Source organism: Oncorhynchus mykiss, chromosome 16, assembly GCF_013265735.2.
Source record: "Oncorhynchus mykiss isolate Arlee chromosome 16, USDA_OmykA_1.1, whole genome shotgun sequence".
Lineage (NCBI taxonomy): Eukaryota > Metazoa > Chordata > Actinopteri > Salmoniformes > Salmonidae > Oncorhynchus > Oncorhynchus mykiss.
In genome coordinates, this window is record NC_048580.1 from 58,995,901 (window position 1) to 59,013,592 (window position 17,692).

General features: G+C 42.2%; 1 protein-coding gene across 1 annotated transcript in view; it reads left to right on the forward strand.

Annotated features, from left to right (window-relative positions):
- The first annotated feature begins 4,336 nt into the window (after positions 1 to 4,336).
- Positions 4,337 to 17,692, forward strand: part of LOC110492422 (FYVE, RhoGEF and PH domain-containing protein 3) — a 112,688-nt gene continuing 99,332 nt past the window's right edge. The window contains exon 1 of the mRNA XM_036947396.1: positions 4,337 to 4,691. Within this exon, the coding sequence (XP_036803291.1) occupies positions 4,667 to 4,691 (25 nt within the window). The 5' untranslated portion in view covers positions 4,337 to 4,666. The remainder of the gene's footprint in view (positions 4,692 to 17,692) is intronic.

Genomic DNA, 17,692 nt, shown 5'->3' on the forward strand with positions numbered 1-17,692 from the left:
CTATAGTTTTAGTATGATAATTATCTATAGTATTAGTATTATTATTATCTATAGTATTTTTATCTATAGTATTAGTATTATTATTATCTATAGTATTATTATCTATATTATTGGTATTATCTATAGTAGTATTATCTATAGTATTAGTATTATTATTATTATCTATAGTATTAGTATTATCTATAGTATTATTATTATTATCTATAGTATTATTATTCTTATCACTGCATTGTTGGAAAGACCTCTCAAGGTAAGAATTCCACTGTACTGTTTTACACCTGAGCACGTGGCAAATAAACGTACAAATTATAAACGAAACGGCCCCATTCAGACGCTGGCATTCTACAAAAAGGAGGATTTATTTTCAGTGTATTATGTGCCTAATCTGATTATAATGTCCGTGACAAATGTATAAATTGCATTTTTAGAGTTGCACTGCAACCAACCACCGTTCAATTCTCATGAATAACCATTTGACAGAAGCAGAATGGAAACAAAAGGGCCATTGATTACGTTTTTAAATAATCTCTCCCTTTTTGTCTTCATCTCCGCTGTGTGCGTGTGCTTGCGTGCGAGACAGCGAGAGATGGTGGGAGGGAGGAGAAACTGCTGCAACGCCTAATTATCTCCTCTAGTTCTCTCTGAAATGGGGCACTGATGAGGATGACTGGCTTTGTGTCTCTGTGGTGGTGGCCAAGGAACCCAACAGGTACTGAACACATTCGGTCACATGAAAAGCAATGTGTGAAGCTAACAGTTAGTGTGATGTCTGAGTGATGGAAGAAGTGCTCTAATCAAGACAATCAATGGGTTTGCATGCAGGGCTCAAACATAAAACTATTATACACACTATTCGTACCCTCACGTATTGATCTTTTGACCAATCACATCAGATCTTTTCTCATCGGGACTTTTTCAGAGCTGAACTGATTGGTCAAAAGATCAAATAGTGAAACAAATATAATTATTGGACTGCCTGTGTTAATGCAGCCTATGAGAGGTCACTCCATTGTCATGAAATCTCCCCCATTTCCTGTTAATACCATGTGAAGGAATATGGGTCAGTGGAGTATGTTCTACCCCACTGCTCAGGTGGTATGATTGTACCTGAAACAGAATGCAGGTGAGAACATCTTTTCACAGTGGTTTTTGCAACTGTTGCAGTATTTTCTCTGACCACTTGGTGTCAAGATAACACTGACAAATACAGAGGTAACCAGTGACCGTTTGAATCCGATGATATTCTTCATTCTTGTATGATTTCTATTTTCCAAGTGTGTATGTGTTGGTGACTGTGTATATGTTGGTGAGTGTGTGCTGCTACACAAAGCTCTCTCTCTCTCTCTCTCTCTCTCTCTCTCTCTCTCTCTCTCATATCATATCATATCATGTGATGTGATGAGATGGACACACGAGGACCCTGAAGGAGCAGTATCGTGTGATGAGATGAACACACGAGGATCCTGAAGGAGCAGAGAACACATCAGGTGGTCCACAGAACCCTGATTAACAACAGAACACACATTCACACACATACACCACACAGCTGAATAGACAGCAGCACCATGTCTGCCTCCTGTGGCTCTGACTGCTGCACACACACACCTAAATGGCTGCCTGCTTTGTATACTTTAGTGCTGGACTGTATCTTCCAGTCTGCACAGAGGACGTTCCACACGCAGCAGCTCTGACAAACTGTATGAACTTATCCTCATCAGACACCAAATATCCCATACAGTCTGGCGGGACAGGGGTGTGTATTCTCACCTAGGCTCATGAGAGAAATGGATACCCCAAAAGTGAGCTCTCTCTCTGAAGTCTGTAGGTGTGAACCCAAAATATTTGGTTATGTGCATTGAAACCATGCCTACAAACTGATCAGCAGGAGACTTTACTTTCAGTTCACACTCTATGTTGAGTGACATGGTTCCATAACAGAGCAGGTGTGATTTCCAATTGGTGTGAAAGAAGTTGATGGCCCAACTCACACCGTCCCTCCTTTCAAATCAATTCAATGAGCTTTATTGGCATGGGAAACATTGCCAACGAAAGTGAGGTAGATAATACACAAAAGCGAACTAAATATGGGTTGTATTTACAATGGTGTTTGTTCTTCACTGGTTGCCCTTTTCTCGTGGCAACAGGTCACAAATCTCCCTGCTGTGATTGCACACTGTGGAATTTCACCCAGTAGATATGGGAGTTTCTCAAAATTGGGTTTGTTTTCGAATTCTTTGTGGATCTGTGTAATCTGAGGGAAATATGTGTCTCTAATATGGTCATACATTGGGCAGGAGGTTAGCCTGTCTTCTCTTGAGAGCCATGTCTGCCTACGGCGACCTTTCTCAATAGCAAGGCTATGCTCACTGAGTCTGTACATAGTCAACGCTTTCCTTAAGTTTGGGTCAGTCACAGTGGTCAGGTATTCTGCCACTGTGTACTCTCTGTTTAGGGCCAAATAGCATTCTAGTTTGCTCTTTTTTTTTGTTAATTCTTTCCAATATGTTGAGTAATTATCTTTTTGTTTTCTTATGATTTGCTAGGGTCTAATTGTGCTGCTGTCCTGGGGCTCTGTGGGGTGTGTTTGTGTTTATGAACAGAGACCTAGGACCAGCTTGCTTAGGGGACTCTTCTCCAGGTTCATCTCTCTGTAGGTGATGGCTTTGTTATGGAAGGTTTGGGAATCGGTTCTTTTCAGGTGGTTGTAGAATTTAACGGCTCTTTTCTGGATTTTGATAATTAGTGGGTATCGGCCTAATTCTGCCTCCCTCTTCTCTCGCTGCCTTCCTTTCTTATTCATCCAATTATCTTCACTTCTCTGACTCCCTCCCCCCATTTTCACTCTCTTTATTTCTGTCCTCCCTTTCCTTCTTTCCATCTCCCTCCCTCATACTTTCTATTTCCCCCTCTCCCTCTTGCTCTGTGGGGTTATTTAGCTCTGGTCTGTGGTTGTGACTGTCGGAGCCCCCAGGGGACCGGAGGATGTTGTTGAATGGGACTGTAGTTCTGCATTCTTTGGGCCAGCATGGGTGGTACTGACTGGCTGGCTGACACCTCTCTACATAGACTTGTAGAGGCACAAGCAGAAGCCCCAAGCTCCAACTAATGGTGCTTATCTCCACTCCAGTGGGTCAGCAGTGTTTTACGTTGATGAATGTTCTGGTGTTATTGTGTTTCCCTCAGCAGTGTGACACTAAAGACTTGTAGCAAGCAGAATCAACAACCTCTGCCTCCTTCTAGACTGTTGCCATTGTTATGTAAGTGACAGAAGGTTCAAGCCATCCACAGAAATACTTGGCCTTTTAGATTCAGTAGCAGCATTCTCAAAATGATCCTCCTAAAATTTTGTTTTTTTTACTGTATGTTACCCTGCTATTTATACTATTAAGACTTGTATCGAGAGAGAGAGAGAGAGAGAGAGAGAGACAGAGAGAGAGAGAGACAGAGAGAGACAGAGAGACAGAGAGACAGAGACAGAGAGACACAGAGAGAGAGAGAGAGAGAGAGAGAGAGAGAGAGAGAGAGAGAGAGAGAGAGAGAGAGAGAGAGAGAGAGAGAGAGAGCCTAAGCAACGACATAGAAATGTCAGTTAATATTTGTGTGTGTGTATTTTCCCCTTTGCCATTGTTGGAGTTGGGAGAGCTTCTCTTCAGTCGCCTGACTGGATGATACAGTCAGGCGACTGAAGAGAAGCTCTCCCAACTCCAACAATAACCATTAATGCAGTGATGGAACAAAACCCAGCGACCCTTAGACAAATGGCCAAATGGAGCACGGATGTAGGTCTACAGTGATGCTCATTTTAGAATGTGTACCAATATAATAACCTTGCCTAACAGTCAAAACAGACTCATGTTTTATGATAAGGAGAATTAAAGGCACAACAATCTGTGTTTCAACAGCCTGACCCTGCCACTTTGTTTGGTAGAGGCCGGAAGGGGCTGGGTGGGGACTGACAGTCCATGAGATTGACATAATAGTTTGTTTAAACATATTGAAACACTGTTTACAAAAACTGAAAAACAAAACCAATGGTAAAACAACCTTAGATTTGGGTTTATAAAACAGTAATACCGTTGTAAGGTACTAAGAAATATAGTTTACAAGTATATTTCTACAAAACTCAATGGGTAGACAATTGAACGGCAAAATAAACACTATTTTGTAGGTTATTGTGTAAAATATACGTTTTTGTTTTTCTCTTAAAGGACAGAGCAAAGGCAATAAACACAAATTTATGAAAACTCATAGTCCGTTTTTTTTCCCTGCTGTACTCAATGAACAACCAGGGTAGTTTTGAGCGCGCCTTACACCAGCCAGCGTGAACGCGCAGCTCCTTCACAGCGGCGGAGTGGAGCTCAGAGGAAGGAATAGTTTTGCTGCAAGGAGGGCAGATCCCTGAGGAGTGAATGGATCAGTGCACTAATGCAGGAAAAACTCTTCGTGGAAACACTTCTTCTATCTTCGTGAGAGAAGCACTACATGCCCGTTATGTTCTACTGTGGAGGCTAGAGCATTTTGCCAAGAGAAGGGAAAAAGCAGCGGACTTCGAGTCGGGACACTCCTTCGTTTGAGTTGCCTGTAACGTTAGCTCGTCCGGGCACTGTTTCCAATCTGCTTTGAGCATCGGAGAAGGGTTCAGCCAAGCAGGACAACTGTCGGCAAGATGCAGGAGGTTTCGGCAACAGCTGGTAAGCCAGTTGGTTGGTTTGGCTACTTTATATGTTTGCCGCTCTGAATAGAAACGGTGTCTTGCTTTGGGGGGGTTGTCTTGAAGTATCCATTTCGAGTGGCGGTACGGTGCTACAAAGTTACGCGGGGGGGATGGGGGGTGCTGCTGCTACTACTACATGTGGCAAAAACTAGCTCCTTATGGCGCAAACTTCTCCTTTGTATTGTGAGGAGTTGTTGCATTATCTTATTACAACTTTAAAACTATGCAGTTTGTCTGTGAGAGAAATACGACCTCCAACAGCAAAGGATTGTTCTTATTAGTAGGCTGCATAGCAGCACATTTACCTTTCAATGACATGTCACACACACACACACACACACACACACACACACACACACACACACACACCTTCAAGGTCGTTGGGCAGCTGACGAGACAAGAAGAGGGGTAAATCGGTACCAAACCCCAAGTGGCAGCAGCTCTGACGTTATCATTGCCCCCATACCACTCATCCAGAGGCATATGCTTCTCTCAGCCCTTCTCTCAGCTCTACAGACACACACACACACACACACACACACACACACACACACACACACACACACACACACACACACACACACACACACACACACAGACATGAATGTATTCTTTGTTGTAAAGTTCCCTCCTCATTTTATTCTGTGTGTTTTGTCTGATTATAGTTATTAGGCTACAGGGAAACCATTGTATTGAATGGAGAGAGAGGAGGAGGATGGGAGGATGTTTGAGATGATGATGAGATTATGACATGTATCTGGTGGACAGGATGTTGAGGGGAGTTATAGACTGAGATATGATGAGCATGACGAAGATGGTGGTGATGGTGATTATGATAGATCCATAGCTGTAGAGGTGAGTTGGTTTCTGATGTGTGCTGCTGAAGATTATGAATGGTGATGATGGTGCAGGCGATGATGATAAGGGTTACAACGATGAAGACGATGATTACAATGACTTACAATTATGATGATTATGATGAAGTTCAATGATATGCAGGCTGCTATCTGGTGTGCAGGATACAGTCCGAGGGCAGTCAGAGGGCAGTCCGAGGCTGAAGTGGATACATGGTGTGTGTATAAAGACTAGTGTTCTAACTCTCCTCCATGTGAATCCCTCATGGTGAGGAATGTGACGAGGCTGCAGGAGAGTGTCTGGATGAGAGCAGTGTCGCCTGGCCTCAGGAATGACATTACAACGGAGAGAGAGAGAGAGGTGTTTGTGTGTGCGTGCACATGTTGACGTACGTGTGAGAGATGTATGTTCTCTGTCTCTTAATATAGAGTTGGGTTGTTTGTTTAGAGGCGACAACAGATGTGTTATCACACAGTTGGTTGTGAGAGATGTATGTTCTCTGTCTCTTAATATAGAGTTGGGTTGTTTGTTTAGAGGCGACAACAGATGTGTTATCACACAGTTGGTACAGGCTGTTTAGAGGTGACTACAGATGTGTTATCACACAGTTGTAACAGGCTGTTTAGAGGTGACTACAGATGTGTTATCACACAGTTGTAACAGGCTGTTTAGAGGTGACTACAGATGTGTTATCACACAGTTGGTACAGGCTGTTTAGAGGTGACTACAGATATGTTATCACACAGTTGGTACAGGCTGTTTAGAGGTGACTACAGATGTGTTATCACACAGTTGGTACAGGCTGTTTAGAGGTGACTACAGATGTGTTATCACACAGTTGGTACAGGCTGTTTAGAGGTGACTACAGATGTGTTATCACACAGTTGGTACAGGCTGTTTAGAGGTGACTACAGATGTGTTATCACACAGTTGTAACAGGCTGTTTAGAGGTGGCTACAGATGTGTTATCACACAGTTGTAACAGGCTGTTTAGAGGCGACAGCAGATGTGTTATCACACAGTTGTACCAGGCTGTTTAGAGGCGACAGCAGATGTGTTATCACACAGTTGGTACAGGCTGTTTAGAGGTGACAACAGATGTGTTATCACACAGTTGGTACAGGCTGTTTAGAGGTGACTACAGATGTGTTATCAAACAGTTGGTACAGGCTGTTAGAGGTGACTACAGATGTGTTATCACACAGTTGGTACAGGCTGTTTAGAGGTGACTACAGATGTGTTATCACACAGTTGTAACAGGCTGTTTAGAGGTGACTACAGATGTGTTATCACACAGTTGGTACAGGCTGTTTAGAGGTGACTACAGATATGTTATCACACAGTTGGTACAGGCTGTTTAGAGGTGACTACAGATGTGTTATCACACAGTTGGTACAGGCTGTTTAGAGGTGACTACAGATGTGTTATCAAACAGTTGGTACAGGCTGTTAGAGGTGACTACAGATGTGTTATCACACAGTTGGTACAGGCTGTTTAGAGGTGACTACAGATGTGTTATCACACAGTTGTAACAGGCTGTTTAGAGGTGACTACAGATGTGTTATCACACAGTTGTAACAGGCTGTTTAGAGGTGACTACAGATGTGTTATCACACAGTTGTAACAGGCTGTTTAGAGGTGAATAGAGATGTGTTATCACACAGTTGTAACAGGCTGTTTAGAGGTGAATAGAGATGTGTTATCACACAGTTGTAACAGGCTGTTTAGAGGTGAATAGAGATGTGTTATCACACAGTTGTAACAGGCTGTTTAGAGGTGACTACAGATGTGTTATCACACAGTTGGTACAGGCTGTTTAGAGGTGACTACAGATGTGTTATCACACAGTTGTAACAGGCTGTTTAGAGGCGACAGCAGATGTGTTATCACACAGTTGTAACAGGCTGTTTAGAGGTGAATAGAGATGTGTTATCACACAGTTGTAACAGGCTGTTTAGAGGTGACTACAGATGTGTTATCACACAGTTGTAACAGGCTGTTTAGAGGTGAATAGAGATGTGTTATCACACAGTTGTAACAGGCTGTTTAGAGGTGAATAGAGATGTCTACAGAGGCCTTTCACGTGGGTTTATTTCAAAGTGCACACTAAATGACATAGTTATTTTGCGAACCATAACATACAGATAGATCTATCTTAATTTGATCACCCTGTTGTTGCAGATAATTTTCCTGTGATTCAAATCAGCCTGGTGATTTACATAAATTCACTGAAAACCTGTAGTTCTCTTTCTCGCTCTCTCTTGCTCAAATGTTAAAGCACCGGACAGAATAACTGGCCTAGGTCATACTACTGCGACATTCAAATGTACAAAAATGTATCTGAAATGCAGCCATACTCATCAACAACTGTCGTTTTATATAGCTTAATAACACAAAATAAATATTAACCTCCACTACGACATAAGTGTATCGAACTATAGCCCACTGCAGCCTGTTAAAACAAATTTCCTGTTAGAAATTATAACTTATTTTTTAGGATAATTAATTCCTCCTCCTGAAGGATTGTTTTACTCCTGCAACGAAACTGGTTAAATTTAAGGGGCCACATAATCATGAGTGGAGTTCCTCTTTAAGATCAGACATCTGTAATATTAGACAAGGGACATTTTAGCATAGAGATGAAATGATATAGCTCTTACAAAGAGGAAGTGTAGCCTACAGACAGAGATGGTTGGAAAGAGTGGTAGAGGACTATAACAGAGGTAGTTGTGGAGGTGAACTGTAGAGAGTATGTTTGTTGAGGGTCTCTGGGGAGGGATCGATTGGCTCTTATTCAATTAATGTTCCTTTTGTTTGATAACGTCTCTTTATATCCGAAAACCGCCACTTTGTTCTGGCATTTTCTATCTACACTATCAAACGCAGTCACAACTCATACAAACATGTCAAACGATGATTGTGTTTAGCCTAAATAATCAATAATATTTCAACCGGACAATAACGTAGTCAATATAAAAGTTAAACAACAAAGGCACTCTCTCAGTCGCGTACATGAAAAATCCTACTTCCTGAATTGATTTTTCTCAGGTTTTCACCTGCCAAATAAGTTCTGTTATACTCACAGACATTATTTTAACAGTTTTGGAAACTTTAGAGTGTTTGCTATCCAAACCTACTAATTATATGCATATCCTATCTTCTGGGCCTGAGTAGAAGGCAGTTTAATTTGGGCATGCTTTTCATCCAAAATTCCAAATGCTGCCCCCTACCCTAGAGAAGTTAACATCTCTCTCTTTCCTCTCTCAGACCTCCCCCTGTACTCCTTACTGTTCACATGGGAAGACCAGCTCAGGGCCCTCTTAGAAAAGTGTGTGTGGGTGTGTGTTCGCACAGAGGATCTTCATGAAGAATTACCAAAAATAAACCACAACACAACATAGCTTTGGGTGACCTATCTAACCCTAGCCATCCTACAATCTAAGCTAGATGCCCTCAATCTCACACAAATTATCAAGCAGCCTACCAGGTACAACCATAAATCCGTAACCATGGGCACCCACTGAGATCTCATCCTGACCAGCTTGACCTCTAAATACACCTCTGCTGTCTTCAACCAGGATCTCAGTGATCACTGCCTCATTGCCTGCGTGGGTAATGGGTCCGCAGTCAAACGACCACCCCTCATCACTGTCAAACGCTCCCTAAAACACTTCAGTGAGCAGGCCTTTCTAAACGACCTGGCCCGGGTATCTTGGAAGGATATTGACCTCAACCCGTCAGTAGAATGCCTGATTGCTCTTCAAAAGTTGATTGCTCTTCAAAAGTGCTTTCCTCACCATCTTAAGTAAGCATGCCCCATTAAAAAATGTAGAACTAAGAACAGATATAGCCCTTGGTTCACCCCAGACTTGACTGCCCTTGACCAGCACAAAAACATCCTGTGGCGTTCTGCATTAGCATCGAATAGCCCCCGCAATATGCAACCTTTCAGGGAAGTCAGGAGCCAATATCATAACCGCCATTGATAAAAGTGTGCAGCCGTCTTCATCGACCTTCCCAAGGCTTTCGACTCTGTCAATCACTGCATTCTTATCGGCAGACTCAATAGCCTTGGCTTCTCAAATGACTGCCTCGCCTGGTTCACCAAACACTTCTCAGATAGAGTTCAGTGTGTCAAATCGGAGGGCCTGTTGTCCAGACCTCTGGCAGTCTCTATGGGGGTGCCACAGGGATCAATACTCAGGCCGACTATTTTCTCTGTATATATCAATGATGTCGCTCTTGCTGCTGGTGATTCTCTGATCCACCTCTATGCAAATGACACCATTCTGTTTACATCTGACCCTTCTTTAAACACTGTGCTAACAAACCTCCAAACGAGCTTCAATGCCTTACAACATCCCTTCCGTGGCAACCAACTGCTTTTAAATGCTAGTAAAACTAAGTGCATGCTCTTCAACCGATTTCTGCCTGCACACTCCCACCCGACTAGCATCACTACTCTATTCTGAATTAGAATATGTGGACCACTATAAATACTTAGGTGTCTGGTTAGATTGTAAACTCTTCCAGACTCACATTAATCATCTCTAGTCTAAAATTAAATCTAGAATCAGCTTCCTATTTTGCAACAAAGCCTCTTTCACTCATGCTGCCAAACATACCCTCGTAAAACTGACTATCCTACCTATCCTTGACTTTGGCGATGTCATTTACAAAATAGCCCCCAACACTCTACTCAGCAAACTGGATGTAGTCTATCACAGTTCCATCCGTTTTGTCACCAAAGCCCCATATACAACTCACCACTGCGACCTGTATGCTCTTGTTGGCTGGGCCTCGCTTCATATTCGTCACCAAACCCACCAAACCCAAACCCACTCATCTATAAGCCTTTGCTAGGTAACACCCCGCCTTATCTCAGCTCACTGGTCACCATAGCAACACCCACCCGTAGCACACGCTCCAGCAGGTATATTTCACTGGTCATCCCCAAAGCCAATACTTATTTTGGCTGCCTTTCCTTCTAGTTCTCTGCTGCCAATGACTGGAACAAATTGCAAAAATCACTGAAGCTGGAGACTTATATCTCCATCTCTAACTTTAAGCATCAGCTGTCAGAGCAGCTTACCGATCACTGTACCTGTACACAGCCAATCTGTAAATAGCACACCCAAGTACCTCATCCCCACATTGTTACTTATCCTCTTTTGCACCCCAGTATCTCTACTTGCACATCATCATCTGCACATCTATCACTCCAGTGTTAATGCTCAATTGTAATTATTTCACCTCTATGGCCTGTATATTGCCTTACCTCCATACTCTTCTACATTTTCAAACACTACATAGATGTATCTATTGTGTTATTGACTGTACGTTTGTTTATGTGTAACTCTGTGTTGTTGTTTTTGTCACAATGCTTTGCTTTATCTTGGCCAGGTCGCAATTGTAAATGAGAACTTGTTCTCAACTGGCCTACCTGGTTCAATAAAGGTACATTTTTATTTATTTAAATAACTTAGGTTTTTGCCTGAAGCAGCCGAGTTCCTTCCTCCTTTTCTGTTTTGTTTTAAGTCTGCTTTAGGGTTCTTCTCCTCTGACTGAGATGACAGAGTCCTTGTCACATTCACTCTACTGTACAGATGACTCTGTCCCTGTTTGACCCTGTTTTCTCTTATCTTCTGCATGACCACACAAACTCTTCAGTTCTCTCGCTCTCTTTCTCTCAACTCGCTCTCTCTCTCTCTCACTGTCTCTCAACTCGCACTCCCTCTCTCTTCCAGGGAGGTGGATGAATGTGAACATGGGTGATGTCTGTCTGTCTGTTAGTGGGTCAGATCAGATACTGGACAATGGCCCTGGCACGCCAGCCATCCCAGCATGCTTTGCAGCGTCTGGCTGTTTACATGATTTATTATTAACTGAAGTGATTAGCTCCGCCTGTGTTTAACCTAGACTGTGTAAACATCACCCCTCCGTGTTAAATAAACACTGAACACAGGTGGTAGAGATAAGAAGAGGAGGAGGAGGAAGAGGAGGGGAAAACATTTAGAAATTCTCCCATCCAACACTGTCTTTTTTTGTCCCCAACTCACAGTTTCTGTTTCTGTGCTTTAGCTCTTTCACACTCTGTCTCAAACTCACCATGCTTCTTTCAGAGCTTTCACACTCTGTCTCAAACTCACCATGCTTCTTTCAGAGCTTTCACACTCTGTCTCAAACTCACCATGCTTCTTTCAGAGCTTTCACACTCTGTCTCAAACTCACCATGTTTCTTTCAGGGCTTTCACACTCTGTCTCAAACTCACCATGCTTCTTTCAGAGCTTTCACACTCTGTCTCAAACTCACCATGCTTCTTTCAGAGCTTTCACACTGTCTCAAACTCACCATGCTTCTTTCAGAGCTTTCACACTGTCTCAAACTCACCATGCTTCTTTCAGAGCTTTCACAGTGTTCATTATTTCTTTCTTTCTTTCTTTCTTTCTTTCTTTCTTTCTTTCTTTCAATTCATTTTAAGGGTTTTATTGGCATGGAAAACATATCTTTACTTTGCCAAAGCAAGTGAAATAGATAGTACATTTTTTTTTACAGTAAACATTACGCTCACAAAAGTTCCGAAAGAAGAACATAAATATGGGTTGTATTTAGGATTTCCCAAGGTTGCTGTTTACACATATCCAACAGAAGTCATTGGGGTCAAATGTGTCTCCACTTTTTGTGGATTAGGTTATCAGTCCTTGGTTCAAATATTGGGGAAGATGCCAGAGCTGAGGATGAATACTTTAAGTATAGTATAGTTAAATACTTTAAGTATAGGCAATTGGAATTTGTAATCTGTATATTTAATTATTTAATTTAGTATACCATTAACACCACAGGCCTTTTTGGGTTTGTATTTTGTCCTATAGTTCATTCAATTTAGTTGGAGAATCCAGTGGGTTCTGGTAGTCTTTAATAGTTGATTCTAAGATTTGTATTTGATCATGTATATGTTTTTGCTGTTTGTTCTTTGTTATAGGGCCAAAAATATTGGAGAAGTGGTTTATACATGGTTTATACATCTCCGTTTTGGATAGATAACTCTTTGTGTTGTCTGTTTAGTGTTTTACGATTTTCCCAGAAGTGGTTAGAGTCTATGGATTCTTCAATTACATTGAGCTGATTTCTGACGTGCTGTTCCTTCTTTTTCCGTAGTGTATTTATATATTGTTTTAGTGATTCACCATAGTAAAGGCGTAGACTCTTTGTTTTTGGTTGGACAGGTTTCTCAATTTCTTTCTTTGGTTTTTGCATTCTTCATCAAACCATTTATCATTGTTGTTCATTTTCTTAGGTTTTCTGCTTATATATTTTTAAAAATATGATAGGGAAGCTGAGAGGTCAAAAATACTGTTTAGGGATTCTACTGCAGAGTTTACACCTTCACTATTACAGTGAAACGTTTTGTCAAGGAAGTTGTCTAAACGGGATTTAATTTGTTGTTGCCTAATAGTTTTTTGTTAGGTTTCCACACTGCTTTCCTTCCATCTATAGCATTTGTTAATATTATGCTCTTCCTTTGGCTTTGATGTCTCATGATTGAGTATTGCTCTGTTCAAGTAGACCGATTTTGCTGTGATCTGATAGGGGTGTCAGTGGGCTGACTGTGAACGCTCTGAGAAACTCTGGGTTAAGGTCAGTGAAAATGTAATCTACAGTACTACTGCCAAGAGATGAGCTGTAGGTGTACCTACCATAGGAGTCCCCTCGAAGTCTACCATTGACTATGTACATACCCAGCGTGCGACAGAGCTGCAGGAGATGTGACCTGTTTTTTTTGGTGATGTTGTCATAGTTGTGCCTAGGGGGGCATATGGGGGAGGGAATGCTGTCACCTCCAGGCAGGTGTTTGTCCCCCTGTGTGCTGAGGGTGTCAGGTTCTTTACTGGGGGGATATAGGTAGCACACAGGAGGATATTTTTCTCTGTTAAGATAATTTCATTTTGAATTTCTAGCCAAATGTAAAATGTTCCTGTTTTGATCATTTTTATAGAGTGAGTTAGGTCTGCTCTATACCAAATTAGCATTCCACATGAAGTCCCCTCCCTGTTTCACACCTGGTAGTTTGGTGGTTGGGACTATCAGCTCCCTGTAACCTAGAGAGCAAACAGTTGTTCCATTTCCTCTATATCAGTGGTTCCCAACCCTTTACGGTTACTGTACCTTCAACTGAATTTTTCTCTGCCCGGAGTACCCCTGAAGTACCCCCTCATGTGAATTTGACCAGTAAGCCTATGGTCTCATGAGTCTTCTCAAGTACCCCTGTGGATAGGCCAAGTAGTAGGCCTAGTACCCCTGGTTGGGAACCACTGCTGTATACCATGTTTCTTGTAGGATGACAATGCCTGTATTTTTGATTTATTTAGTGAAGTACAGGTTCCTGCTCTTTAGGCCAAAGGTAGATGACCTGGGGCTGTGATTGAGGGCGATGACCTTTAGGGTCCTGGCGAAGGTGGTCACTGCTGCCTTGTGAAGATTGACCTTGTCATAAAGGCTGTTCAAGTCCAGGGTGGAGTGGTGGGCCAGGGGGTTGTTAGGAGGGCTATCAGGGTGGCTCAGAGGGGGTGGGATTCCCTGGGGTCCTTCAGTTTTCTGTCCTGCTGTGATGTCGAGGCTATGGTCAGGGTCTGGGGTGGACTGTTCTGCTGGCTACTCTGCGGGGGTGGACAGCTCTCTAATGGGTTGTTCTCTGTCACACGCCATCCCCCTCACCCTCTCCTCCGCACTTTCACCTTCTCTAGTGCTCTGTTCTTCTCCTGCTCCTGCTCTTTCTCCTGTTGATGTTGTCTCACCACAGTCCAGAGTGCAGACATGTCTCTCTCCACCTCCAGTTCTCCGGGTCTGGTTGAGGGGGTGTTGTTGTTCTCTCTCCCTCTCTTTGTCTCTCTTTCCCATCACTCTCCCACTCTCTATCACTCAGTCTCTTTCCTGTGTTACATTGATTTCTCTAATCTCAGATCAGTGCTATGTAAGAGGAGACCGAGGCTATTTTTAGACAAGTGATATTTCTATTGGATGTCCGGAAGGAACGGAAGCCCATTCCTGGACTCACTGTTTGAATGGACTATAGGATTGTGTGTATGTGTGTGGTGCATGTGTGTTTGCTTGCGTTTGTGTGTCATGCAGTGTGTGTGTGTGTGTTACCCTCAGGTGATTCTGCTTGACTGGTGACATGTCATTCATTTGTGACATTCAGAGTAGGGAACATTCAAAACACTACATCTTACCATTCTATTCAATATAGCACATTTTCAGTCCTAAAGTACTATCTATTGTTTGGATCATTGCTCCAGTTCCAACTGGTCTGATTATATTCACTGAGTGTACAAAACATTAAGAACACCTGCTTTTTCCATAACATAGAATGACCAAGTGAATCCAGGTGAAAGCTATGATCCCTTATTGATGTCACTTGTTAAATCCACTTCTATCAGTGTAGATGAAAGGGAGGACACAGGACACACACCATTATCACCAGTAGTACATTTACAGTTAATTACCATCATTTCTCATCTACATTGTTTGTTTGGTTATGGTAATTTCTGTTAATGCATTCAATACATTATTATTCCAGTCTTATCGTTGTCATTGTAGGAGTGGACACGTTGTTTGCAGAGTGCACAAACTAGGCTACACAAGTTTTATTTTATTCTATTTATTAATTGTAGTTTGTAGCGCTCCTGTCAATGTTGAGTAAGGACGTGCACCTGATAATACATAGAAGTAGGCCTAGGCTACCTGGCCTGCATGCAAATGTAGGCCTATTAATTTGCCCATTTGGGGATCTGATATTATTCCTGATTGTCTTAACTCACCAACACTGTGGAACTTCTCAAAATATACTGAACAAAAATATAAATGCAACATGTAAAGTGTTGGTTCCATGTTTCATAAGCTGAAATAAAAATCACAGAAATGTTCCATATGCACAAGAAGCTTATTTCTCTCAAATTTTGTGCACAAATTTGTTTACATCGCTGTTAGGGAGCATCTCTCCTTTGCCAAGATATTAAATATACCCGAGAGGTGTAGCTTATCATTACACAGGTGCATCTTGTGCTTGGGACAATAAAAGGCCAATCTAAAATGTGCAGTTTTTTCACACAACACAATGCCACAGATGTCTCAAGTTTTGAGGGAGGATGCAATTGGCATGCTGACTTCAGGAATGTCCATCAGAGCTGTTGCCAGAGAAATCAATGTTCATTTCTCTACCTTGCGTTTGTATTTTTGTTCAATATCATTTTTCTCCTCTCAAACAGCAAGTAAACAAAGTCTGTTTTTACATCCACTGAGACTGACGATAGTTCCTCAAAGTAGCCTATTTTGAAAAATCTTTCCAGCGCTCTCCCCTTTGTGAACCAATCAGCTGAAGGGGGGGGGGGGGTAATGCTCTGTTGGAAAGTTCATAAGCAAGGCCTACCTGATTACTTCTTATCCCTTGTGCTAATAGCATACAGCTGTGTCTGTCTGTCCAGAGCTCACTGGCGTGGGAAACAGAATATTTTATATTTTATACAATGTTGCAAGTTTGCTAGTGTGAGCTTCAGGCCTGACCCCAGTTAATAGTTGATAACAATGTTTCAAGTTCCTTCCAGACCGGCCATGTGTATTTATTTTGATCTTGATAGTTTCTACTTTTGGGCTGCAATGTTTTTATTTGTTGGCTTTATGTAGGTTATTTGTACCTATTGGCAAAGGCAATAGATGTTACTTTTAGATTTGTATCCTTTTCATTGAGATAGAATTTTGATGAACCACATGACATTGATTTTGAGATATGAATACTTTATTATAAATGAAATGAAACTGTTCCATGAAAATGTGCAGATGAAAATCATAACTGGCACGCAGATCAGTAGAAATGCTACGATAACTTTTCCAAATGGAAAAGGTTGCCGACCGCTGGTGTAGCTTATCACCGGCAACTTCAGGAGTGTAATGACAGAATCTGCAAATAGCAGCGGGAGGAGGGGGGTCTGGTTGGGAACAGGTTTTTTCCTTCTAGTTAGCCTATCTCTGGCTCTCTCTTTAGTAGTGTGTGTCTTCAGTTTAATCACACTGCTTAATCACTGGAAGCATCAGACAAGCTCAGTAGCCCACATATAGTTTATTTTATTCAAACTTACGGTGTGTCTATACTGTATATGGAAAAATACACGTTTAAAAATGTCTACCAATCGATTGGTCAACCGAAATGTTCTTTAGTCGGGGTCAGCCCTAGTATTTAGTATTGTTTTATCTAAAAAGGATAACTTTCCTTTTTTTTAAATTCACTGAGTAGGATGGTCCTCTCCTTCCTCCTCTGAGAAGCCTCCTCTGTTGTTTACAGACATGAAGATGTTGCAATTTCTTCTAGAGAAATGCCTTAATACCAAGTGCAAACTTGATTTTCTTCTTTAAGCGGCTATGGGCTTGGCACCTCCAACAAAGCAGTCTATTCTGTTGAAAGAGATAGTGGTCGCTGCCCGTTAACCAGTAATAATAATAAGACTGAGGTTGAAAGATGGATGGATAGGTAGAGAGAAAAGAGAGAGGAGTGGATAGGGAGAGAGAAGAGAGAGAGGGGTGGATAGGGAGAGAGAAGAGAGAGAGGGGTGGATAGGGAGAGAGAAGAGAGAGAGGCGTGTTTCTGTCCAGAGTACCATGTGTTTATACTGGAGGTCTCTGAGTAGGGTCTGGCTGAGACACATCCTGCTATACACACACACACACACACACACACACACACACACACACACACACACACACACACACACACACACACACACACACACACACACACACACACACATAAACTTTCACAGAAGGTGAATGTGACCTAGATTTGCTAAATGGTACCAACTGCTGGAACCTTCCAGAAATGGACTAAATTGTAATCTACTCAATGCCACCCCATAGAGAGTTGACGTGCTCTGTGAATGGGGAATGTATAGCTTTGACTCCTATTGGCTATCACTAGTAGCTTATCTTGGTGTAAACCCTCTATGCACACCCAAACAACGATTTGGGCTAATGGTAGAGGAGAAGGATAGAGGCTCCCCATGCTCCTTTCTTTGTCTGTCCTCTCCAGGCCCAGTGCTGTCTGTCTGGGTTGGACCGACCCTGATGAGGGGGAT